Source organism: Rhinoraja longicauda, chromosome 17, assembly GCF_053455715.1.
Source record: "Rhinoraja longicauda isolate Sanriku21f chromosome 17, sRhiLon1.1, whole genome shotgun sequence".
Classification (NCBI taxonomy): Eukaryota; Metazoa; Chordata; class Chondrichthyes; order Rajiformes; family Arhynchobatidae; genus Rhinoraja; species Rhinoraja longicauda.
The window spans coordinates 13993-41840 of NC_135969.1; the positions used below are offsets into that span (position 1 = coordinate 13993).

A 27848-nucleotide genomic window follows, 5' to 3' on the forward strand; every position below is an offset into this window, starting at 1 on the left:
ACAACACTCCCTGTCTACCTGTGACGCCACTTCCAGGGAACTGTACACCTGCGCTCCTAGATCCCTCTACTGTACAACACTCACCAGACCCTTGACTATTTTTTGTTGTTTTTGTTTTACTGTGCAGTTTTTGTTTTATTGTGGGCAGTTTTGGTCTCCTAATTTGAGGAAGAACATCCTTGTTATTGAGGCAGTGCAGCGTAGGTTCACCAGGTTAATCCCAGGATGGAGGGACTGTCATATGAGGAAAGATTGGAAAGACTAGGCTTGTATTCACTGGAATTAGAAGGATGAGAGGGGATCTTATAGAAACATATAAAATTATAAAAGGACTGGACAAGCTAGATACAGGAACAATGTTCCCAATGTTGGGGAGTCCAGAACCAGGGGACACAGTCTTAGAATAAAGGGGAGGCCATTTAAAACTGAGGTGAGGAAAAACTTTTTCCGCCCAGAGTTGTGAATTTGTGGAATTCTCTGACACAGAGAATCACTGGATGAGAATCACGGCCAAATCACTGGATGAATTTAAAAGAAAGTTAGAGCTCTAGGGGCTAGTGGGATCGAGGGATGTGCGGAGAAGCAGGCACAGGTTACAGATTGTGGATGATCAGCCATGATCACAATGAATGGTGGTGCTGGCTGGAAGGGCTGAATGGCCTCCTCTGCACCTATTTTCTGTTTCCATGTTTCCTTCTTCTATTTGTGTGTTTGTTGTCCTTTCAGCTCAACCAGAAGGTGCCAAGCTGACTTTCACCACGATGTTTGGAACTGTATGTGCAGGGAAAAAGTGTCCGCATAACTTGCATTGCCCCGGAATATTACAATGCACGCTCCTTCCAACTAATTAAAGATGGGAAGGACACAGGAGAACCTGGACAAGCTCTCAATGGACCAAGCAAGGCGCCGAATTCAGCATTAGCAACATAACTGTGGCAGATAGTGGGAGCTATGCATGCACGTACGAAGCAGAGATTAGTCAAAAAGACATTCAACTCCAGCAAGAGTAACTTCGTAGCTATCGAAGTTGTTGGTAGGTAGAACTTTGGTTGAAAGTCATATAGTCAGAGAGTAAACCTCAATGTAGGTGTGACTTTCCTGACCTCCAATGTCACTGTTGGCCACAGTGACGATTATCAATGGCAGGGCCAAATCCCACGATGCAGTTCTGCACAATTCACCAAATTCAACCCTGAAGGTCATAACTGTAGATGAGTCCCTTCTTAGAATCACAGCGTTGGGAAACAACTTGCCCACACCGGCCACATGCCCCATCTACACTAGCCCCACACCGGCCAACATGTCCCATCTACACTAGCCCCACCCACACCACACCAGCCAACATGCCCCATCTACACTAGCCCCACCCACCCACACCGGCCAACATGTCCCCATCTACACTAGTCCCACCTGCCCACACCGGCCAACATGCCCCATCTACACTAGCCCACCCACACCACAACCGGCCAACATGCCCCATCTACACCAGCCCCACACCGGCCAACATGTCCCATCTACACTAGCCCCACACCGGCCAACATGTCCCATCTACACTAGCCCCACCCACCACACCGGCCAACATGTCCCATCTACACTAGCCCCACCCACACCACACCAGCCAACATGCCCCCATCTACACTAGCCCCACCCACCCACACCGGCCAACATGTCCCATCTACACTAGTCCCACCTGCCCACACCGGCCAACATGCCCCATCTACACTAGTCCCACCCACCCACAACCCGACCAACATGTCCCATCTACACTAGTCCCACCCACCCACACCGGCCAACATGCCCCATCTACACTAGCCCCACCCACACCACACCGGCCAACATGTCCCATCTACACTAGCCCCACCCACCCACACCGGCCAAAATGCCCCATCTACACTAGCCCCACAACCGGCCAACATGCCCCATCTACACTAGCCCCACCCACCCACACCACACCGGCCAACATGTCCCATCTACACTAGCCCCACCCACCCACACCGGCCAACATGCCCCATCTACACTAGCCCCACCCACCACACCACACCGGCCAACATGTCCCATCTACACTAGTCCCACCCACCCACACCGGCCAACATGTCCCATCTACACTAGCCCCACCCACCCACACCGGCCAACATGCCCCATCTACACTAGCCCCACCCACCCACACCACACCGGCCAACATGCCCCATCTACACTAGTCCCACCCACACCACACCGGCCAACATGTCCCATCTACACTAGCCCCACCCACACACACCGGCCAACATGCCCCATCTACACTAGCCCACCCACACCACACCGGCCAACATGTCCCATCTACACTAGTCCCACCCACCCATACCGGCCAACATGTCCCATCTACACTAGTCCCACCCACCCACACCGGCCAACATGTCCCATCTACACTAGCCCTACCTGCCCCACCACCGACCAACATGTCCCATCTACACTAGCCCCACCTGCCCACACCGGCCAACATGCCCCATCTACACTAGCCCTACCACCCACACCGGCCAACATGCCCCATCTACACTAGTCCCACCTGCCCACACCGGCCAACATGCCCCATCTACACTAGTCCACACCGGCCAACATGCCCCATCTACACTAGCCCACCTGCCCACACCGGCCAACATGCCCATCTACACTAGCCCACCTGCCCACACCGGCCAACATGTCCCATCTACACTAGTCCCACCTGCCCCACACCGGCCCAACATGTCCCATCTACACTAGTGCTACCTGCCCACACCGGCCAACATGCCTCATCTACACTAGTGCTACCTGCCCACACCGGCCAACATGCCCATCTACACTAGTCCCACCTGCCCACACCGGCCAACATGCCCATCTACACTAGTCCCACACCGGCCAACATGTCCCATCTACACTAGTCCCACACCGGCCAACATGCCCCATCTACACTAGTCCCACACCGGCCAACATGTCCCATCTACACTAGTCCCACACCGGCCAACATGCCCCATCTACACTAGTCCCACCCACCCACACCGGCCAACATGCCCCATCTACACTAGCCCCACCCACCCACACCGACCAACATGCCCCATCTACACTAGCCCCACCCACCCACACCGGCCAACATGCCCCATCTACACTAGCCCCACCCACCCACACCGCCCAACATGCCCCATCTACAATAGCCCCACCCGCCCACACCGACTAACATGCCCATCCACACCTGCCCACACGGCCAACATGCCCCATCTACATTAGTCCCCCCTGCCCGTATTTGGCCAAAAACCCTCCAAACCTGTCCTATCCATGTACCTGTCCAAAGTGTTGGGATAGACCCTGCCTCAACCACTTCCTCCGGCAGTTCGTTCCATACACCACCACTCTCTGTCTGAAAAAGTTACCCCTTCGATTCCTATTAAATCTTTTCCCCTTCACCTTGAACCCATGTCCTTTGATCCTCAATTCCCCTACTCTGGGCACGAGACTCTGTGCGTTCTACCCGATCTATTCCTCTCGTGATCTTGTACACCTCTATAAGATCTCCCCTCATCTTCCTGCGCTCCTATGAATGGACACCCAGCCTACTCAACCTCTCCCTGTAGCTCAGGCCCCTCGAGTCCTGGCAACATCCTCATAAATCTTCTCTGAATTTTGTCCAGCTTGACGACATCTTTCCTATAACACGGTGCCCAGAACTGAACACAATACTCGAATTGTGGCCTCACCAACGTCTTGCACAACTGCAGCATGACATCCCAAATCATAGAGACAAAAGCTCATAAGGCCATAAGTAATAGGAGCAGAATGAGGCCATTCAGCCCATCGAGTCCACTCCACCATTCAATCACGGCTGATCCATCACTCCCTTCCATTCTCCTGCCTTCTCCCCACAACCCCTGACAACCGTACTAATCAAAAATCTATGTATCTCTGCCTTAAAATATCCATTGACTTGGCCTCCACAGCTGTCTGTGGCAATGAATTTCTCCGATTCACGCAAGATATTCCCGCTCATCTCCATCCTAAACGTCCTTTAATTCTGAGGCTGTGCCCTCTGGTCCTGGACTCTTCCACCAGTGGAAACATCCTCTCCACATCCACTCTATCCAGGCCTTTCACTATCACTGTTCGGTGAAGTTTCAATGAGGCCCCGCTTCGTTCTTCTAAACTCCAGTGAGTACAGGCCCAGTGCCAACAAACGCTCATCGTACGTTAACCCACTCATTCCTGGGATCGTTCTTGTAAACCTCCTCTGGACCCTCTCCAGAGCCAGCACATCCTTCCTCAGATACGGGACCCAAAACTGCTGACAATACTCCAAATATGGCCTGCCTAGTGCCTTGTACAGCCCCAGCCCCACACCCCCCTGTGCCCAGTGCCTTGTACAGCCCCAGCCCCACACACCCCTGTGCCCAGTGCCTTGTACAGCCCCAGCCCCACACACACACACCCCCCTGTGCCCAGTGCCTTGTACAGCCCCAGCCCCAGCCCCACACACCCCCCTGTGCCCAGCACCTTGTACAGCCCCAGCCCCACACACACACACACCCCTGTGCCCAGCACCTTGTACAGCCCCAGCCCCACACACACACCCCCCTGTGCCCAGCACCTTGTACAGCCCCAGCCCCACACACACACACCCCTGTGCCCAGCACCTTGTACAGCCCCAGCCCCACACACACCCCCCTGTGACCAGCGCCTTGTACAGTATTACACCCCGCCCCTGTGACCAGATCCTTGTACAGCCCCAGCCCCACACACCCCTGTGCCCAGCGCCTTATACAGCCCCAGCCCCACACACACCCCTGTGACCAGCGCCTTGTACAGCCCCAGCCCCACACACACACACACCCCTGTGCCCAGCACCTTGTACAGCCCCAGCCCCACACCCCTGTGACCAGATCCTTGTACAGCCCCAGCCCCACACACCCCTGTGACCAGCGCCTTGTACAGCCCCAGCCCCACACACCCCCCTGTGCCCAGCGCCTTGTACAGTCCCAGCCCCACACACCCCCCTGTGACCAGCGCCTTGTACAGCCCCAGCCCCACACACCCCCCTGTGCCCAGCGCCTTGTACAGTCCCAGCCCCACACACACCCCTGTGACCAGCGCCTTGTACAGCCCCAGCCCCACACACCCCCCTGTGCCCAGCGCCTTGTACAGCCCCAGCCCCACACACCCCCCTGTGCCCAGCGCCTTGTACAACCCCAGCCCCACACATCCCCCGGGGACCAGATCCTTGTACAGCCCCAGCCCCAGCCCCACACACCCCCCTGTGCCCAGCGCCTTGTACAGCCCCAGCCCCACACACCCCCCTGTGACCAGATCCTTGTACAGCCCCAGCCCCAGCCCCACACACCCCCCTGTGACCAGATCCTTGTACAGCCCCAGCCCCACACACCCCCCCTGTGACCAGCGCCTTGTACAGCCCCAGCCCCAGCCCCAGCCCCACACACACACCCCTGTGACCAGATCCTTGTACAGCCCCAGCCCCACACCCCCCCCCCTGTGCCCAGTGCCTTGTACAGCCCCAGCATCACACCTCTTCCCCTCCACAGAGCGTGTGGAGATTCGACTGAAGAACGGCACGCACGATTGCTCGGGAAGGGTGGAGGTGCTGAGCAACAAGACGTGGGGCACCGTTTGCGATGACCAGTGGCAGATCGAGGATGCCCAGATTGTTTGCCGGGAGCTTGGCTGTGGCTATGCCATTACTGCTATCCCCCATGCCTACTTTGGCCAGGGCAGCGGTCCAATCATCCTGGATGACCTGAACTGCCAAGGAACGGAGCTGTTTATTTGGCAATGCTCCTCCCGCCATTGGGGGCAACATAATTGTAACCACAATGAAGATGCTGGTGTTATTTGCTCAGGTAAGAGGCCAAGACGCTGACGGCAGCTATGATATCAGAGAGTTGGCAAACATGGAGCAGTCACTGTAATAATCACACACCTCGGTGAGACCATATTCACAGTATCATGGCCAGCTCTGGGCACCATCTTATAGGAAAGATATTGTCAAGCTTGAAAGGGTTCAGAAAAGATTCACGAGGATGTTGCCAGGACTAGAGGGTGTGAGCTACAGGGAGAGGTTGAGTAGGCTGGGTCTCTATTCCTTGGAGCGCAGGAGGATGAGGGGGATCTTATAGAGGTGTACAAAATCATGAGAGGAATAGATCGGGTAGATGCACAGTCTCTTGCCCAGAGTAGGGGAATCGAGGACCAGAGGACATAGGTTCAAGGTGAAGGGGAAAAGATTTAATAGGAATCTGAGGGGTAACTTTTCCACGCAGAGGGTGGTGGGTGTACGGAACGAGCTGCCGGAGGAGGTAGTTGAGGCAGGGACTATCCCAACACTTGGACAGGTACATGGACAGGACAGGTTTGGAGGGATATGGGCCAAATGCGGGCAGAAGAGACTAGTGTAGATGGGACATGTTGGCCGGCGTGGGCGGGTGTGACTAGTGTAGATGGGGCATGTTGGCCGGCGTGGGTGGGTGTGACTAGTGTAGATGGGGCATGTTGGCCGGCGTGGGCACGTTGGGCCGAAGGGCCTGTTTCCAGACTGGATGACTCCCCAACTCTGACTTTTCCTGATTGTCTTATCCAGGTCCAAAAGCAAGATTGTCGTTGACCCCAGATTATGACGTCTTTGCCAAAGGAGACTCTGTCACTTTTAAATGTTCAATTCAGAGACACAACGGCAGTAAACGTCTGGAGTTCTTGCGAAATGGCGTTGACATCTCACACGTGGACCTCAACCCAGAAGATATCTCAGCAACGTTCAATATTGAGGATATCGGAGAAAATGACCAGGGGTATTACACATGCAGATATTCCTATGTGATGGGTGTCCAATGGATAAAGTCCACTGCCAGTGACCCAGTACCATTGATATTATCAGGTAAGATCAGAGAGTGATACAGCGTGGAAACAGGCCCTTCAGCCCAACGCCCACACTGGCAAACAACGCCCCAGCTACACTAGTCCCACCTGCCCGTGTTTGGCCCATATCCCTCCAAACCTGTCCTGTCCATGTACCTGTCCAAGTGTTGGGATAGTCTCTGCCTCAACTACCTCCTCCAGCAGCTCCTTCCATGCACCCACCACCCTCTGTATGGAAAAGTTGCCCCTCAGATTCCTATTAAATCTTTCCCCCCTTCTCTCACCTTAAACCGATGTCCTGTGGTCCTGGATTCCCCTACTCTGGGCAAGAGACTCTGTGCGTCTACCCGACCTATTCCTCTCATGATTTTATACACTGCTGGTAACATTTATTTTGAGAGGGCGAGGAGGCAGCACGGTGGCGCAGCGGTAGAGTTGCAGCGTTACAGCGCCAGAGACCCGGGTTCCGTCCCGACTACAGGTTCTGTCTATACGGTGTTTGCACGTTCTCCCCGTGATCCATGTGGATTTTTTCCGAGATCTTCGGTTTCCTCCCACACTCCAAAGCCCTGCAGGTTTGTAGGTTAATTGGTTTGGTGTATTTATAAATTGTTCCTAGTGTATGTAGGATAGTGTTATAGTGCGGGGATCACTGGACTTGGTGGGCCATGCTAATACCTTCTCTTTAATACCATGGGCTCTCATAGAAACATTGAAACATAGAAAATAGGTGTGGGAATAGGCCATTCTGCCCTTCTAGCCAGCATCTCCACCCAATATGATCACGGCTGATCATCCACAATCAGTACCCCGTTCCTGCTTTATCCCCATATCCCTTGATTCCGTTAACCCTAAGTGCTAAATCTAACTCTCCCTTGAAAACATCCAGTGAATCGGCCTCCACTGCCTTCTGTGGCAGAGAATTCCACAGATTCACAACTCTCTGGGTCGAAAAGTTTCTCCTCATCTCAGTCCTAAATGGCCAACTACTTATTGTAAAACTGTGTGTGCTCCTGGTTCTGGACTCCCCCAACATGGGGAACATTTGTCCTGCATCTAGCCTGTTTAATCCCTTAATAATGTTATATATTTCTTCAAGATCCCCTCTCATCCTTCTCAATTCCAGTGAATACAAGACCAGTCGACCCATGCTTTCATCAAGATGCTGGTCAGGCTACATTTGGAATGTTGTCAGCAATTCTGGGCCCCGTACCTGAGGAAGGATGTGCAGGCTGTGGAGAGGGTCCAGAGGAGGTTTACAAGAACCATCCCAGGAATGAGTGGGTCAACGTAGGATGAGCGTTTCATGGCACTGGGCCTGCAAAGTCCAATTCAAGATAGTCCAAAGGCCTCCAATGAGGTAGATGGGAGGCCAGGACCGCTCTCTAGTTGGTGAGACGACTGTTCAGTTGTCAGATAGCAGCCAGGAAGAAACTGTCCTTGAATCTGAAGGTTTTCACACTTCTGTACCTCTTGCCCGATGGGAGAGGGAAGGACAACCGAGTATGTGAGGTGTGGATGGAGCTGAAGGAAGGGAGGTATAGAAACATAGAAACCTAGAAAATAGGTGCAGGAGGTGGCCATTTGGCCCTTTGAGCCAGCACCGCCATTCATTGAGATCATGGCTGATCGTCCGCAATCAGTAACCTGTGCCCAACTTTTCCCCATATCCCTTGATTCCACTAGCCCCTATCTAACTCTTTTTTAAATTCATCCAATGATTTGGCTTCCACTGCCCTCTGTGGCAGAGAATTCCACAAATTCACAACTCTCTGGGTGAAAAAGTTTTTTCTCACCTCAGTTTTAAATGGCCTCCCTTTATTCTCAGACTGTGGCACCTGGTTCTGGACTCCCCCAACATTGCGAACATTTTTCCTGCATCCAGCTTGCTTTTATAATTGTATGCGTTACTCCCAGATCCGTCCTCATCCTTCTACACTCCAGTGGAGGTTGGTGTGTGTGCGTGATGGTCTGTGCTGCGGCTACAACTCTGCCATTTCTTGCGGTCTCGGATGGAACAGTTTGGTGTCCGTTTGTAGTCCTATCATGATCACAGCCTTCTCTCTCACTGTTTCTCTCTCTTTTCCCCCCCAACAGATTCACCTGTAACTCGAAAAAGGAATTCTGCAGGTACTATTTCCAAATCTTGAAATGTTTAGTTTAGAGATACAGTGCGAAAACAGGCCCTTCAGCCCACCGAGTCCGTGCCGACCAGCGATCGCCCGCACACACTTGTTTACTTTGGAGATACGGCATGGAAACAGGCCCTTCCACCCATCGAGTCCGCGCCGACCAGCGATTCAGACTGAAGAAGGGTCTTGATCCGAAACGTCACCAATTCCTTCTCTCTAGAGATGCTGCCTGGCCCGTTGAGTTAGATGAAGAAAGCTCATGGCATTTTGACCTTCATAACGAGAGGATTTGAGTATAGGAGCAAAGATGTCCTTCTGCAGTTGTACAGGGCCCCAGTGGGACCACACCTGGAGTACTGTGTGCAGTTTTGGTCTCTTAATTTGAGGAAGGATATTCTTGCTATTGAGGCAGTGCAGCGTAGGTTCACTAGGTTAATTCAAGGGACTGTCACGTGATGAAAGAATGGGTCGACTGGGCTTGCATTCACTGGGATTTAGAAGGATGAGAGGGGATCTTATAGAAGCATATACAATTGTCAAGGGATTGGATAGAGTAGATGGAGGAAACATGTTCCCCATATTGGGGGAATCCAGAACCAGGGACCACACGCAGTTCAATAATAAGGGGTCAGCCATTTATGACTGAGATGAGGAAGAACTTTTTCACCCAGAGAGTTGTGAATCTGTGGAATTCTCTTCCACATAAGGCAGTGGAGGTCAATTCACTGGATGTTTTCGAGAGAGTCAGATTTAGCTCTTTGGGCTAACGGAATCAAGGGATATGGGGAGAAAGCAGGAACGGGGTACTGATTGTGGATGATCAGCCATGATCACATTGAATGGTGGTGCTGGCTCAAAGGGCCAAATGGCCTCCTCCTGCACCGATTGTCTATGTATCAATGTACTCCAGCATTTTGTATCTACCTCCCATTGGAACCAGTGTCTGCACTTCTTTCCTGCACCATGTGCGTTTGTGAAGGTAGGCATCCTGAATACAATATTCCAGTTTATTCACATATTTGGTAGTGATGGTACAAAGTCATGATTTTGTTGTTCCATCTGGGAACAATTGACTGTAAAACACTCTTGAATTTTGACTCTTGAAACATACACTATCTCAATTTTTATTTTCATATTTGATGGGATCATTAGAAACATAGAAAATAGGTGCAGGAGGAGGCAATTTGGCCCTTCGAACCAGCACCGCCATTCATTGTGATCATGGCTGATCAAGAGCTCTACCGAACTCTTTTTAAATTCATCCAGTGAATTGGCCTCCACTGCCTTCTGTGGCAGTGAATTCCACAAATTCACAACTCTGGGTGAAAAAGTTCCTTCTCACCTCAGTTTTAAATGGCCTCCCCTTTATTCTTGGACTGTGTCCCCTGGTTCTGGACTCCCCCAACATTGGGATCATTTTGCCTGCATCTAGCTTGTCCAGAACATTTATAATTTTATATGTTTCTATAAGATCCCCTCATCGAAACATAGAACCAAAGAAAATAGGTGCAGGAGGAGGCCATTCGGCCCTTCAAGCCAGCACCGCCATTCATTGTGATCATGGCTGATCATCCACAATTAGTAACCCGTGCCTGCCTTCTCCCCATATCCCTTGATTCCACTAGCCCCCAGAGCTCTATCTAACTCTCTCTTCAATTCATCCAGTGATTTGGCCTCCACTGCCCTCTGTGGCAGAGAATTCCACAAATTCACAACTCTCTGGGTGGCAAAGTTCCTTCTCACCTCAGTATTAAATGGCCTCCCCTTTATTCTAAGACCGTGGCCCCTGTTTCAGGACTCGCCCAACATTGGGAACATTTTTCCTGCATCTAGCTTGTCCTTCCGCAAATTAGGAGACCAAAACTGAACACAATACTCCAGATGTGGTCTTACCAGAAGAACCTCTTTACTCCTATACTGAAATCCTCTTGTTATGGCGGCCAGCATTCTTCACTGCCTGCTGTACCTGCACGCCAACTTTCAGTGACTGGTGTACAAGGACACCCAGGTCTCGCTACACCTCCCCCTTACCTAACCTGACACCATTGAGATAATAATCCGCCTCCTTGTTTTTGCCGCCAAAGTGGATAACCTCACATTTATCTGTATTATATTGCATCTGCCATGCATCTGCCCACACACTCAACCTGTCCAGGTCACCCTGCAACCTCCTAACATCCTCTTCACAGTTCACACTGCCTCCCAGCTTTGTGTCATCCGCAAACTCGCTCGTGTTACTTCTAATTCCTTCATCCAAATCATTAATATATATGGTAAACAGTTGTGGCCCCAACACCGAGCCTTGCGGCATTCCACTCGCCACTGCCTGCCATTCTGAAAAGGACCCGTTTACTCCTACTCTTTGCTTCCTGTCTGCCAACCAATTCTCTATCCACGTCAACACTCTACCCCCAATACCATGTGCTCTAATTTTGCTCACCAATCTCCCGTGTGGGACCTTATCAAAGGCTTTCTGAAAGTCTAGATACACTACATCCACTGGCTCCCCTTCATCCATTTTACTTGTCACATCCTCAAAAAATTACAGAAGATTAGTCAAGCATGATTTCCCTTTCATAAATCCACGCTGACTTGAATTTATCCTTTTACTGCTATCCAAATGCACCGTTATTACCTCTTTAATAATTGACTCCAGCATCTTCCCCACCACCGAAGTCAGGCTAACTGGTCTGTAATTCCCCGTTTTCTCTCTCGCTCCTTTCTTGAAAAGTGGGATAACATTAGCTACCCTCCAATCCACAGGAACTGATCCTGAATCTATTGAACATTGGAAAATGATCACTAATGCGTCCACTATTTCTAGAGCCACGTCTCTGAGTTCCCTGGGATGCAGACCATCAGGCCCTGGGGATTTATCAACCTTCAGTCCCATCAGTCTACCCAATACTATTTATTGCCTAATGCAAATTTATTTCATATCCTCTATCCCCCCAGATCCTCTGTCCTCCAGTACATCTGGGAGATTGTTTGTGTCTTCCTTAGTGAAGACAGATCCAAAGTACCTGTTCAACTCTTCCGCCATTTCCTTGTTACCCATAATAATTTCACCCGTGTCTGCCTTCAAGGGACCCACATTTGACTTTGCTAATCTTTTTCTCTTAACATACCTAAAGAAGCATTTACTATCCTTCTTTATATTCATGGTCAGCTTCCCCTCGTACCTCATCTTTTCAGCCCGTATTGCCCTTTTTACTACCTTCTGTTGTCATTTGAAAGTTGCCCACTCCTCTGGCTTCCCGCTACTCTCTGCTGTGTTATACATCTTTTCTTTTAGTTTTATTCCATTTCTAACTTCCTTTGTCAGCCACGGTTGCCTCTTACTCCCCTTAGAATCTTTCTTCCTCTTTGGAATGAAATGATCCTGCATCTTCTGGATTATGCCCAGAAATTCCTGCCATTGCTGTTCCACCGTCATTCCTGCTAGGGTCCTTTTCCATTTGACCTTGGCCAGTTCCTCTCTCATGCCTTCATAGTCCCCTTTGTTCAACTGCAACACTGACATTTCTGGTTTAACCTTCTCCCTCTCAAATTGCAGATTGAAAGGAATCATATTATGGTCACTACCTTCAAGCGGTTCCTTTACCTCGAGTTCTTTTATTAAATCTGGTTCATTGAACAACATTAAATCCAGAATTGCCTTCTCTCTGGTAGGCTCTAGTGCAAGCTGCTCTAAGAATCCATCTCGGAGGCACTCTACAAACTCTCTTTCTTGGGGTCCAGAACCAACATGATTTTCCCAATCTACCTGCATGTTGAAATCCTCCATAACTATAGTGGTATTACCTTTGTTACATGCCAATGTTAACTCCTGCTGCAACTTACACCCTACATCTGAGCTACTATTTGGGGGTCTGTAGATAACTCCCATTAATGTCTTCTTACCTCTATAATTGCTCAACTCACTCCACATTGACTCTACCTCGTCAGTCCCTATGTCACACCTTGGAAGGGACTACATTCCATCCCTCACCAACAGAGCTACCCCACCTCCTCTGCCCACCTGCCTGTCCTTTCTATAGGATGTATAATCCTGAATATTAAGTTCCCCGGTGCAATCCTCCTGCAGCCACGTCTCTGTAATCCCCACAATGTCATATCTACCAATCTCTAACTGAGCCTCAAGCTCATCTACTTTACTTCTTAAACTTCGCGCATTCATATACAATACGTTTAATTCCTTACCCGTCTCACCCTTCACATCGATCCCTATTACACTTGGCCACACTCTCCTATCCCTTTGTGAGTTTTCTTTCCCGTTAATTCTGGGGTCATTAACTATCCCTTTACTCTCTTTCCCTTTAACTCCATCCTTGACTATCCCATTTGACACCCACCTCCCCCCCTATTTAGTTTAAACCCACCCGTGTAGCAGTGGCAAACCTGCCTGCCAGAATGCTGGTCCCCCGCCTGTTAAGGTACAATCCATCCCTTTTGTACAATTCCCCCTTACCCCAAAACAGATCCCAGTGATCTAAGAATCTAAATCCCTGTCCCCTGCACCCGTTCCTCAGCCACACATTCAGGTCTTGTATCTCCCTGTTCCTGCTCTCACCAGCATGAGGAACTGGAAGCAAACCGGAGATAACCACCCTGGAGGTCCTGCTTTTCAGCATTTTTCCAAGCTCTAAAGTCACGCTGCAGAATATTCATCCCCTTCTTTCCGACATCGTTTGTGCCGACATGCACTACCACCTCCAGCTGTTCACCTTCACCCTTGAGGATTTCCTGCACTCTGTCCGTGACATCCTGGATCCTGGCATCAGGGAGGCAGCACACCATCCTCGAATCCCACCTGTTGCCGCAGAAACCCCTGTCCGTACCTCTCACAATGGAGTCCCCTACTACCACCGCGTTGCCTGACGTCGGCCTCTTTGGTTTTGGCTCAACAGCACGTTTTGCTTCGCAGGCCAGTCTGCCGCCCAGTGTGGCAACGTCTTCTTCCCCGACAGCTTCCAAGTGGGTGAACCTGTTCTCAAGAGGTACAACACCCGGAGACCTTAGCATTTCAAGTTTCCTTCCCTTTCTCACCATCACCCACCTTCTCTCTTCCAGTACCTTTGGTCTAACAATCTCACTGTAAGACTTGTTCAGGAACGACTCCGTTTCTCGGACGAACCCGAGGTCATCCACTTGCTTCTCCAGTTCCCCAACACGGAGCTTCAGGAGCTGTACCTGGATACACTTCTCACACTTGTAGCAGCCAGAGGCACCAACAGCCAGAGGCACCAGCAGCCAGAGGCACCAGCAGCCAGAGGCACCAGCAGCCAGAGGCACCAGCAGCCAGTGTCCCTGACCTCCCACATCCTGCAAGCATCACACTGAATCAGCTCGCTTGGCATTTTCTTCTTGCGTCTCATCCTCTCCAGTGTTTGGTGTGGCGTCCTCCCTCACCCTCCACCCTCACCCTCCACTCTCACCCTCCACCCTCACCCTCCACCCTCACCCTCCACCCTCACCCTCCACCCTCACCCTCCACTCTCACCCTCCACCCTCACCCTCCACCCTCACCCTCCTCCCTCACCCTCCACCCTCACCCTCACCCTCCACCCTCCACCCTCACCCTCCACCCTCACCCTCACCCTCCACCCTCACCCTCACCCTCCACCCTCACCCTCCACTCTCACCCTCCTCCCTCACCCTCCACCCTCCACCCTCACCCTCCACTCTCACCCTCCACCCTCACCCTCCTCCCTCATACATCTCTATAAGGTCCCCTCTCATCCTTCTAAACAAGGTATACAAGCCCAGTCTTTCCAATCTTTCCTCACATGTCAGTCCCGCCATCCCGAGGATGAACCTGGTGAACCTACGCTGCACTGCCTCAATAGCAAGAATGTCCTTCCTCAAATTGGGAGATCAAAAGTGCACACAATGCTCCAGGTGTGGTCTCACCAGGGCCCTATACAACTGCAGAAGAACCTCTTTGCTCCTACACTCAAATCCTCTTGTGGTGAAGGCCAACATTCCATTAGCTTTCGTCACTGCCTGCTGTACCTGCACGCTTACTTTAATTCTACCTTTCCCGTTATAGGGCCCATGAACAGGAAAAGGATCATTGGTATATCCGCTGGAATGATAATCTTCCTCATTGTTGGACTGTTTGCAGTAAACCGTTATCGGAAATCAGGCTACATTTGGAAGAGGAAAGGTGAGAATTAGCCACTTGCCCATAAATTCAGACATTAGTGTGATCACAGCGGAATTATGAACATCTTGACATAGAGTCAAAGAGTGCCCCAGTGTGGAAACAGGCCCTTCACCCACCGTGCCCAAACCGGCCAATATGCCCCATCTACACTAGTCCCACCTGCCCACACCAGCCAATATGCCCCATCTCCACTAGTCCCATCTGCCCACACCAGCCAACATGCCCCATCTATACTAGTCCCACCTGCCCACCTGTTCTCTTGCAGACCCGACTGGACAAGAGAATGATAGCAAATAAAATTCCTCCTGAAACACCTGGCTCCTCGCCTTCATTTCGGGCCTATCGCCATGCCACATTGGTGACCCCGACGCTCCATTGGTGTCGTAATGGAGTCAAACGGCAGAGCCGCCGGTCCGTCCGCCTCACAGGCCGACCGGGCCCTGTCTCAAGACACGGTCTCTGTTAAGCTACCGACGTTCTGGACCGCCCGGCCTCGCGTCTGTTTTCAGCAGGCGGAGGCCCAATTTCAGCTGCAGGGCATTACGGTGGGTGACACCAGCTACTTCTACCTGGTGGGGCCCTCGACCAGGACACGGCCGGAGAAGTCACTCAGTTCCTCGAACACCTCGGCCTTAAGGAGCTTCTGCTCTAGATTTACGGGCTCAGCCGGATGGAACGGACTGTCAGGCTCCTTCATATGGAGGGCCTAGGCGACCGGCGACCATCAGCCTCCTGAAGGTGATGGTCGCGCTGCTCGACGGGCACAGACCGTGCCTGATGTTCGAGTATACGTACCTGCCCTTACCTGCACGTAGCTGCCCTTACCTGCATGTACCTGCCCTTACCTGCATGTACCTGCCCTTACCTGCATGTACCTGCCCTTACCTGCATGTACCTGCCCTTACCTGCATGTACCTGCCCTTACCTGCATGTACCTGCCCTTACCTGCATGTACCTGCCCTTACCTGCATGTACCTGCCCTTACCTGCATGTACCTGCCCTTACCTGCACCTGCTGCCGGCAGACATTCGCCTGCAGCTCACAGACGCCTCCTTCTATGACACCCGGGCCCTCGGCAGGCGCGCGGGCACGCTGTGGGCGGGCGCGCGGGCACGCTGTGGGCGGCACGCTGTGATGACGTCAGCGCGCTGTGGGCAGGCGCGCGGACGCGCTGTGGGCGGCGCGCTGTGGGCAGGCGCGCGGACGCGCTGTGGGCGGCACGCTGTGATGACGTCAGCGCGCTAAACGTCACTCGAGCAGCGCCCGATTTTCTCCGGTCGGGCGGGGGAGCTGTGGAAGAAGTGACAGCTACGCCCTGGAGGCCTGCGAGATCGCCCCCCGTGGCCGTTGCGGGTCCTGCACCTGCACATGCACCTGCAGTCCCACACCAGCAGGCTCCAGCCAGCACCAGCAGGAGGCACTGGTGTTATTACCACCAGCGCTGGGGTGCTGCAGCCCAACAATGCCGCCAGCCGTGCACGTTCCTGGGAAACGCCGGGGCCGGGGCCGGCTGCCAATAGTCCCCACGGCGGCCGGCCAGATTCACCGCCTCTTCGCCTGGGATCGGCACTCCGGGGGCCGCTTCCTCGTGGATACCGTGGCGGAGCTGAGCATCCTTCCCCCTTCGCTGCTGGACATTCATTCCGGTAAGCGGGGGCCTGTCCTCACTGCGGCGAATGGCAGCCCCATCTGTATTTATGGGGTTTGCACGTTCCCGATCGTTTTTGGCTCCTGTCATTTCTCGTGGTGGTTTACCATTGCCGACGTCTCCCAGCCGTTGCTCGGTGCCGACTTTACGGGCTCATTCCCTCCTGGTGGACGTCAGTCGACAGCGCTTGGTCCATGCCGCCAAAATGGAGCCCATCACGCTGCGCCTGGATGAGCCGATTGCACGCCCCTTGTCGACCGTGGACTCCTGTTTTGCTCGGGTCTTAGCCGAGTTCCCAGTCATCCGTCCCCACAGTTCCGATCGTCGACCCCCAAGCACGGGGTGGTGCATTACATATCAACTACCGGCCCACCCCTCCACGCACGAGCATGCCGACTGCCGTCCGATAAACTACGTCTGGCACGGCAGGAGTTCCGCACGATGGAGTCCTTGGGGATCGTCCGCCCTTCCAACAGCCCATGGGCATCCCCACTCCACATGGTCCCCAAGGCAAACGGGGGCTGGAGACCTTGCGGGGATTATCGGCGGTTGAACACCGCTACCGGCGAGGACCGATACCCCACGCCCCACATCCAGGACTTCATCGCCCATTTGGCCGGGGCTACAATCTTCTCGAAAGTGGATCTGGTGCGAGGTTACAACCAGATCCCGGTCCACCCAGAGGATGTGCCCAAGACCGCAATCATCATGCCGTTTGGATTGTACGAGTTTGTACGGAGTTCGAACGAGTTGATGCCGTTCGGCCTCAAGAACGCCGCGCAATCATTCCAACGATTAATGAACGGCGTGTGTCACGGGCTGGATTTCCTGTTTGTCTACCTTGACGACATGTTGGTAGCCAGCCGCTCGCAGCAGGAGCACTGTGCCCACCTCCGGCAGCTCTTTCAGCGGCTCAGCGAGCACGGGTTGGCTATAAACCTCACCAAGTGCCGTTTTGGCCTGGCCACGATTGACTTTCTCGGCCACCGTGTGTCCTCGCAAGGCGCGGTTCCCCTGCCGGACAAAGTAGACGCCATCCGCCTGTTTCCCCGTCCATTTTCGGTGCGTGGCCTGCAGGAGTTCGTCGGCATGGTGGCCTTTTATCACCGGTTCCTGCCATCCGCGGCCCACATCATGCGGCCGCTATACGAGCTGCTGGCGGGCAAGCGTAAGAACGTCGTATGGACCGACGAGGCGGTAACGGCATTTGACGACGTAAAGGAGGCCCTGGCTCGGGCTGTGCTGCTTGTTCACCCACGGGAGGATGCCCCGACAGCCCATACGGTGGACGCCTCAGAGTTGGCGGTTGGTGCCGTACTGGAGCAACTGACGGAGGGGGGTTGGTGCCCCCTGGCCTTCTTGAGCCGGCACCTCAACAACGCCCAGAGGAAATACAACGACTTCGACCGCAAGCTCCTCGCTCTGTACCTGGCCGTTCGGCACTTCACTATTTTCTGGAGGGCCGCCCGTTCACCGCTTACACGGACCCCAAGCCGCTCACGTTCGCCCTGGCAAAGGTCTCCGACCCATGGTCTGCCCGACAGCAGCGCCAGTTGGCCTACATATCCGAATACACCACCTCCATTCGCTTCATCGAGGGGAAGGTAAACCGGGTGGCCGACGCGTTGTCTCGCCCCGCCATCAATGCCGTGTTAGAAGTGGCGCCCGGCATTGATTATTCTGCCCTGGCAGAGGCCCAGCTAACGGACGGGGAAATGCCCGCCTACCGGACTGCCATCTCTGGCCTCCGCCTTGAGGATGTTCCCCTCGGCCCCGGAGGAGCGACGATACTGTGCGATGTGTCAGCAGGTCAGCCGCGCCCCATCGTCCCGGCCACGTGGCGCAGGAGGGTGTTCGACGTGGTCCACGGGCTGGCTCACCCATCCATCCGGGCGACGACCACACTGGTAGCTACGCAGTTCATGTGGCATGGTCTGCGCAAGCAAGTTGGCCACTGGGCCCGCACTTTCACTCCGTGCCAGACGGCAAAGATTCAACGCCACGTCCGGGCGCCACTCCAAGAGATCGGTCTACCCTGCCGCCGTTTCGACCACCTGCACGTGGACATTGTGGGCCCGCTCCCGCCGTCCCAGGGCATCACCCACCTCCTCACGGTGGTGGAACGCTTCATGCGGTGGCCGGAGGCCATACCACTGGCCGATACATCTACAGCCACATGCGCTCGTGCGTTGGCCGCGCACTGGATTGCTCGCTTTGGGATGACGGTGATCATCTCCTCGGACCGGGGGCCACAGTTCACCTCCGAGCTGTGGTCGGCCATGGCCCACCTGTTGGGCGTGCGGCTGCACCACACCACGGCTTATCACCCGCAGGCAAACGGCCTGGAGAAAAGGTTCCACCGGCAGCTGTAGACAGTGCTGAAGGCGCGACTCTCCGGCTCCGACTGGATGGACGAGCTACCATGGGTCTTGCTGGGCATCCGGACTGCGCCCAAGGAAGACCTGGCTTCATCGTCAGCGGAGCTCGTCTACGGGTCCCCGCTCACGGTGCCCGGGGAGTTGGTGCACTCGTTGCCGGGGCGAGAGGAACCGCCCTCATCCACCCTACAGCGCCTCCGAGAGCGAGTTGGCAAGCTCGCACCCGTGCCGACGTCCCGCCATGGGACATTCTGCCCTTATGTGCCATTGGCCCTCCGGGACCGCGCCTTTGTGTTCCTGCGCCGTGACGCCCACCGGACGACACTCCAGAGGCCGTATGACGGCCCGTACCGGGTGCTGGAGCACGGACAGACAACCTTTACCTTGGACATGGGGGGCCAGCCAGAGGCCGTGTCAATTGACCGCTTAAAGCCGGCCCACTTGGACATCGACTGGTTGCCCAGTCTCGGCCATGAGGTCGCCCTCCTTCGCGGCTCCCTCCACCTGTCCCTCCACCTGTCCCTCCACCTGTCCCTAGACCTGTCCCTCCACCTGTCCCTCCACCTGTCCCTCCACCTGTCCCTCCACCTGTCCCTCCACCTGTCCCTCCACCTGTCCCACCACCTGTCCCTCCACCTGTCCCTCCACCTGTCCCTCCACCTGTCCCTCCACCTGTTCCCCCACCTGTCCCTCCACCTGTCCCTCCACCTGTCCCTCCACCTGTCCCTCCACCTGTCCCTCCATCTGTCCCTCCACCTGTCCCTCCACCTGTCCCTCCACCTGTCCCTAGACCTGTCCCTAGACCTGTCCCTCCACCTGTCCCTCCACCTGTCCCTCCACCTGTCCCCCCCACCTGTCCCTCCACCTGTCCCTAGACCTGTCCCTCCACCTGTCCCTCCACCTGTCCCTCCACCTGTCCCTCCACCTGTCCCCCCACCTGTCCCTCCACCTGTCCCTAGACCTGTCCCTAGACCTGTCCCTCCACCTGTCCCTCCACCTGTCCCCCCACCTGTCCCTCCACCTGTCCCTCCACCTGTCCCTCCACCTGTCCCTCCACCTGTCCCCCCACCTGTCCCTCCACCTGTCCCTCCACCTGTCCCTAGACCTGTCCCTAGACCTGTCCCTCCACCTGTCCCTCCACCTGTCCCTCCACCTGTCCCTCCACCTGTCCCCCCCACCTGTCCCTCCACCTGTCCCTAGACCTGTCCCTAGACCTGTCCCTCCACCTGTCCCTCCACCTGTCCCTCCACCTGTCCCTCCACCTGTCCCCCCACCTGTCCCTCCACCTGTCCCTCCACCTGTCCCTCCACCTGTCCCTCCACCTGTCCCTCCACCTGTCCCCCCCACCTGTCCCTCCACCTGTCCCTAGACCTGTCCCTAGACCTGTCCCTCCACCTGTCCCTCCTTCTGTCCCTCCACCTGTCCATCCACCTGTCCCCCCACCTGTCCCTCCACCTGTCCCTCCACCTGTCCCTCCACCTGTCCCTCCACCTTTCCCCACCACCTGTCCCTCCACCTGTCCCCACCACCTGTCCCTCCACCTGTCCCTAGACCTGTCCCTCCACCTGTCCCCCCCACCTGTCCCTCCACCTGTCCCTCCACCTGTCCCTCCACCTGTCCCTCCACCTGTCCCTCCACCTGTCCCCCCACCTGTCCCTAGACCTGTCCCTCCACCTGTCCCCACCACCTGTCCCTCCACCTGTCCCCACCACCTGTCCCTCCACCTGTCCCTAGACCTGTCCCTCCACCTGTCCCCCCCACCTGTCCCTCCACCTGTCCCTCCACCTGTCCCTCCACCTGTCCCTCCACCTGTCCCTCCACCTGTCCCTCCACCTGTCCCTCCACCTGTCCCTCCACCTGTCCCTCCACCTGTCCCTCCACCTGTCCCTAGACGTGGTCCGGTCGGGTTGTGCGCCCAGCCAGTCCGTTTCGTGCCTCCTGTTCTGGGGGGGGGGGTCCTGTGGTGCCTTCTAAGGGTCGGGCCATTCCACTATCGAACCCCTCGACACGGGAATGGACTAGTCCGGAGGCGGCCCCTAGCTACAGGGACAAATGGTAGGGGTTTACGCGCGATCGTTCTCTTGCAGACCCGACTGGACAAGAGAACCACAGCAAATAAAATTCCTCCTGAAACACCTGGCTCCTCGCCTTCATTTGGGGCCTATCGCCGCGCCACAATGTCCTCTGGTCCTCAATTCCCCTACTCTGGGCAAGAGACTGTGCGTCTACCCGATCTATTCCTCTCATGATTTTGTACACCTCTATAAGATCATCCCTCATCCTCCTGCACTCCAAGGAATAGAGTCCCAGCCTGTCCCAACCTCACCCTGTAGCTCAGGCCCCTCTTATATCTTATAGAAACATATCAAATTATAAAAGGACTGGGCAAGCTGGATGTTGGGGGAGTCCAGAACCAGGGGCCACACACACAGTCTAAGAATAAACGGGAGGTCATTTAAAACTGAGGTGAGAAATAACTTTTTCACCCAGAGAGTTTTGAATTTGTGCAATTCTCTGCCTCAGAGGGCAGTGGAGGCCAATTCACTGGATACATTTAAAAGAGAATTAGTTAGAGCTCTGGGGGCTAGTGGAGTCAAGGGATATGGGGAGAAGGCAGGCACGGGTTACTGATTGTAGATGATCAGCCATGATCACAATAAATGGCGGTGCTGGCTCGAAGGGCCAAATGGCCTCTCCCTGCACCTATTTTTATGTTTCTATAATAATGCTGCTATGCTGCTTTGTTTCTATGTTTCTATGTTTCTATGTTTCTATGTTTCTATGTTTCGATGTTTCTGTGTTTGTATGTTTCTATGTTTCTATGTTTCGATGTTTCTGTGTTTGTATGTTTCTATGTTTCTGTGTTGCTATGTGTCTGTGCTGCTATTTTTCTGTGTTTCTATGTTTCTGTGTTTCTATGTTTCAGTGTTTCTATGTTGGACCTCCTGTTAGGAAATGAGATGGGTCAGGTGACGGAGGTATGTGTTGAGGAGCACTTTGGGTCTAGTGATCATAATGCCATTAGTTTCAATATCATTATGGAGAAGGTCAAATCTGGACCAAGGGTTGAGATTTTGGATTGGAGAAAGGCTAATTTTGAGGAGATGAGAAAGGATTTAAAAGGAGTGAAATGGAAATTGTTGTTTTATGAAAAGGATATAATAGAGAAATGGAGGATATTTAAAGGTGAAATTTTGAGAGTACAGAGTCTTTATGTCCCTGTTCGGTGGAAAGGAAAGAATAATAATTTGAAAGAGCCGTGGTTTTCCAGGGAAATTGGACACTTGGTTCGGAAAAAGAGGGAGATATACAATAAATATAAGCGGCAGGGAGTAAATGAGGTTCTTGAGGAATATAAAGAATGTAAAAGGAATCTTAAAAAGGAAATTAGAAAAGCGAAAAAAAGATATGAGGCTGCTTTGGCAAGTAATGTAAAAGTAAACCCCAAGGGGTTCTACAGATATGTCAATAGCAAAAGGATAGTGAGGGATAAAATTGGTCCATTAGAGAGTCAGAGTGGACAGCTATGTGCTGAGCCGGAAGAAATGGGGGAGATATTAAACAATTTCTTTTCTTCGGTATTTACCTAGGAGAAGGATATTGAATTATGTGAGGTAAGCGAAACAAGTAGAGTAGTGATGGAAATTAGGAGGATTAAAGAAGAGGAGGTATGGACACTTTTGAAGAATATAAAAGTGGATAAGTCTCCAGGTCCTGATAGGATATTCCCTAGGACATTGAGGGAAGTTAGTGCAGAAATAGCAGGGGCTGTGACGGAAATATTTCAAACGTCATTAGAAACAGGGATGGTGCCGGAAGATTGGCGCATTGCGCATGTTGTGCCTTTGTTTAAAAAAGGTTCTAAAAGTAAAAGTAAACCTAGCAATTATAGACCTATTAGCAAATTTGCAGATGATACTAAGTTGGGGGGTAGTGTGAATTGTGAGGAAGATGCAATAAGGCTGCAGGGTGACTTGGACAGGTTGTGTGAGTGGGCGGATACATGGCAGATGCAGTTTAATGTAGATAAGTGTGAGGTTATTCACTTTGGAAGTAAGAATAGAAAGGCAGATTATTATCTGAATGGTGTCAAGTTAGGAGGAGGGGGAGTTCAACGAGATCTGGGTGTCCTAGTGCATCAGTCAATGAAAGGAAGCATGCAGGTACAGCAGGCAGTGAAGAAAGCCAATGGAATGTTGGCCTTCGTAACAAGAGGAGTTGAGTATAGGAGCAAAGAGGTCCTTCTACAGTTGTACCGGGCCCTGGTGAGACCGCACCTGGAGTACTGTGTGCAGTTTTGGTCTCCAAATTTGAGGAAGGATATTCTTGCTATGGAGGGCGTGCAGCGTAGGTTCACTAGGTTAATTCCCGGAATGGCGGGACTGTCGTATGTTGAAAGGCTGGAGCGATTGGGCTTGTATACACTGGAATTTAGAAGGATGAGGGGGGATCTTATTGAAACATATAAGATAATTAGGGGATTGGACACATTAGAGGCAGATAACATGTTCCCAATGTTAGGGGAGTCCAGAACAAGGGGCCACAGTTTGAGAATAAGGGGTAGGCCATTTAGAACGGAGATGAGGAAGAACTTTTTCAGTCAGAGGGTGGTGAAGGTGTGGAATTCTCTGCCTCAGAAGGCAGTGGAGGCCAGTTCGTTGGATGCTTTCAAGAGAGAGCTGGATAGAGCTCTTGAGGATAGCGGAGTGAGGGGGTATGGGGAGAAGGCAGGAACGGGGTACTGATTGAGTGATCAGCCATGATCGCATTGAATGGCGGTGCTGGCTCGAAGGGCTGAATGGCCTACTCCTGCACCTATTGTCTATTGTCTATTGTCTATTGTCTGTGGTGGGAAAATTAATGGAAAAGATACTTAGGGACAATATATATAATTATTTGGATAATCAAGGCCTGATTAGAAACAGTCAACATGGATTTGTGCCTGGAAGGTCATGTTTGACTAATCTTCTTGAATTTTTTGAAGAGGTTACCAGGGAAATTGATAAGGGCAAGGCTGTGGATGTTGTCTATATGGACTTCAGTAAGGCATTTGACAAGGTTCCACATGGAAGGTTGATTAAGAAGGTTAAATCGTTGGGTATTAATAGTGAGGTTGCAAGATGGATTCAACAATGGCTGAATGGGAGATACCAGAGGGTAACGGTTGACAATTGTATGTCAGGTTGGAGGCCAGTGTCTAGTGGAGTGCCCCAAGGATCTGTGTTGGGTCCACTGTTGTTTGTCATTTACATTAATGATCTGGATGATGGTGTGGCAAATTGGATTAGTAAATATGCAGATGATACTAAGATAGGTGGAGTAGTTGATAGTGAGGTAGATTTTCAAAGTCTACAGAGAGACTTGGGCCTTTTGGAAGGGTGGGCTGAAAGATGGCAGATGGAGTTTAATGCTGATAAGTGTGAGGTGCTGCATTTTGGTAGGACAAATCAAAATAGGACGTACAGGGTAAATGGTAGGGAATTGAGGAATGCAGTGGAACAGAGGGATCTGGGAATAACTGTGCATTGTTCCCTGAAGGTGGAATCTCATGAGGATAGGGTGGTGAAGAAGGCGTTTGGTATGCTTGCCTTTATAAATCAGAGCATCGAGTATAGAAGTTGGGATGTAATGTTGAAATTGTACAGGGCATTGGTGAGGCCGAATCTGGAGTATGGTGTGCAGTTCTGGTCGCCAAATTATAGGAAGGATGTCGACAAAATGGAGAGGGTACAGAGGAGATTTACTAGAATGTTGCCTGGGTTTCAGCACTTAGGCTACAGAGAGAGGTTGAACAGGTTGGGTCTTTATTCTTTGGAGCGTAGAAGGTTGAGGGGGGACTTGATAGAGGTTTTTAAAATTTTGAGAGGGACGGACAGAGTTGACGTGGGTAGGCTTTTCCCTTTGAGAGTGGGGAAGATTCCAACAAGGGGACATAGCTTCAGAATTGAGGGACAAAGGTTTAGGGGTAACATGAGGGGGAACTTCTTTACTCAGAGGGTTGTGGCTGTATGGAATGGGCTTCCGGTGGAAGTGGTGGAGGCTGGCTCGATTTTATTATTTAAGAGTAAATTGGATAGGTATATGGATAAGAGGGGATTAGAGGGTTATGGTCTGAGTGCAGGTAGATGAGACTAGGTCAGGGAGAATGGTCGGCGTGGACTGGTAGGGCCGGACAGGCCTGTTTCCATGCTGTAGTTGTTATATGTTATATATGTTATGTTTCTATGTTTCTATGTTTCTGTGTTTCTGTGTTTCTATGTTTCTGTGTTTCTATGTTTCTGTGTTTCTATGTTTCTGTGTTTCTATGTTTCAGTGTTTCTATGTTTCTATGTTTCAGTGTTTCTATGTTTCTATGTTTCTATGTTTCAGTGTTTCTATGTTTCTATGTTTCTATGTTTCTATGTTTCAGTGTTTCTATGTTTCAGTGTTTCAGTGTTTCTATGTTTCAGTGTTTCTATGTTTCTGTGTTTCTGTGTTTCTATGTTTCTGTGTTTCTATGTTTCAGTGTTTCTATGTTTCTATGTTTCAGTGTTTCTATGTTTCAGTGTTTCTATGTTTCTGTGTTTCTATGTTTCTATGTTTCAGTGTTTCTATGTTTCAGTGTTTCTATGTTTCTATGTTTCAGTGTTTCTATGTTTCAGTGTTTCTATGTTTCTATGTTTCAGTGTTTCTATGTGTCTATGTTTCTATGTTTCTGTGTTTCTGTGTTTCTGTGTTTCTATGTTTCTATGTTTCTGTGTTTCTATGTTTCTGTGTTTCTATGTTTCTATGTTTCTGTGTTTCTGTGTTTCTGTGTTTCTATGTTTCTATGTTTCTGTGTTTCAGTGTTTCTGTGTTTCTATGTTTCTATGTTTCTGTGTTTCTATGTTTCTATGTTTCTATGTTTCAGTGTTTCTATGTTTCTGTGTTTCTGTGTTTCTGTGTTTCTATGTTTCTGTGTTTCTATGTTTATATGTTTCTATGTTTCTCTGCTGCTATAATTCTGTTTCTATGTTTCAGTGTTTCTATGTTTCTATGTTTCTATGTTTCAGTGTTTCTATGTTTCTATGTTTCTATGTTTCAGTGTTTCTATGTTTCTATGTTTCTATGTTTCAGTGTTTCTATGTTTCAGTGTTTCTATGTTTCTATGTTTCTATGTTTCTGTGTTTCTATGTTTCTGTGTTTCAGTGTTTCTGTGTTTCTATGTTTCTGTGTTTCTATGTTTCTATGTTTCTGTGTTTCTATGTTTCTATGTTTCTATGTTTCTGTGTTTCTATGTTTCTATGTTTCTATGTTTCTGTGTTTCAGTGTTTCTGTGTTTCTATGTTTCTATGTTTTTATGTTTCTGTGTTTCTATGTTTCTATGTTTCTCTGCTGCTATAATTCTGTCTCTATGTTTCAGTGTTTCTATGTTTCTGTGTTTCTCTGTTTCTGTGTTTCTATGTTTCTGTGTTTCTATGTTTCTGTGTTTCTATGTTTCTATGCTGCTATGTTTCTATGTTTCAGTGTTTATATGTTTCTATGTTTCTGTGTTTCTATGTTTATATGTTTCTATGTTTCTCTGCTGCTATAATTCTGTTTCTATGTTTCAGTGTTTATGTTTCTATGTTTCTATGTTTCTATGTTTCTATGTTTCTATGTTTCTGTGTTTCCATGTTTCAATGTTTCTATGTGTCTATGTTTCTATGTTTCTATGTTGCTATGTTGCTATGTTGCTATGTTTGTATGTTTCTATGTTGCTATATTTCTATGTGTCTATGTTTCTATGTTTCTATGTTGCTATGTTGCTATGTTTGTATGTTTCTATGTTGCTATGTTTGTATGTTTCTATGTTTCTGTGTTTGTATGTTTCTATGTTTCTATGTGTCTATGTTTCTATGTTTCTATGTTGCTATGTTTGTATGTTTCTATGTTTCTGTGTTTGTATGTTTCTATGTTGCTATGTTTGTATGTTTCTATGTTTCTGTGTTTGTATGTTTCTATGTTGCTATGTTTGTATGTTTCTATGTTTCTGTGTTTGTATGTTTCTATGTTTCTATGTGTCTATGTTTCTATGTTTCTATGTTGCTATGTTTGTATGTTTCTATGTTTCTGTGTTTGTATGTTTCTATGTTGCTATGTTTGTATGTTTCTATGTTTCTGTGTTTGTATGTTTCTATGTTGCTATGTTTGTATGTTTCTATGTTTCTGTGTTTGTATGTTTCTATGTTGCTATGTTTGTATGTTTCTATGTTTCTGTGTTTGTATGTTTCTATGTTTCTGTGCTGATATGTTTCTGTTTGTCTATGTTTCTATGTTTCTAGGTGTCTATGTGTCTATGTTTCTAAGTTTCTATGCTGCTATACTTCTATGTTTCTGTGCTGCTATGTTTCTATGTTTCTGTGTTTTGTATGTTTCTCTGTTTCTATGTGTCTATGTTTCTATTTCTGTGTTTCTATGTTTCTTGCTGATATGTTTCTGTTCTATGTTTCTATGTTTCTGTGTTTCTATGTTTCTATATTTCTATGTTTCTATGTTTCTGTGTTTCTATGTTTCTATATTTCTATGTTTCTGTGTTTCTGTGTTTCTATGTTTCTATGTTTCTATGTTTCTATGTTTCTGTGTTTCTATGTTTCTGTGTTTGTATGTTTCTATGTTTCTGTGCTGATATGTTTCTATGTTTCTGTGTTGCTATGTTT

The 27848-nt window shown here is 50.8% G+C and overlaps 1 protein-coding gene across 1 annotated transcript in view; it reads left to right on the forward strand.

The window, feature by feature from the left end:
* The window catches only part of LOC144601678 (uncharacterized), a 31280-nt gene that overhangs the window by 897 nt on the left and 2535 nt on the right, over positions 1–27848 (forward strand). Inside the window, exons 2-6 of the mRNA XM_078413917.1 lie at positions 727–1033; positions 5538–5852; positions 6590–6883; positions 8962–8994; positions 15049–15165. Coding sequence (XP_078270043.1) covers positions 952–1033; positions 5538–5852; positions 6590–6883; positions 8962–8994; positions 15049–15165 — 841 coding nt within the window. The 5' untranslated portion in view covers positions 727–951. The remainder of the gene's footprint in view (positions 1–726; positions 1034–5537; positions 5853–6589; positions 6884–8961; positions 8995–15048; positions 15166–27848) is intronic.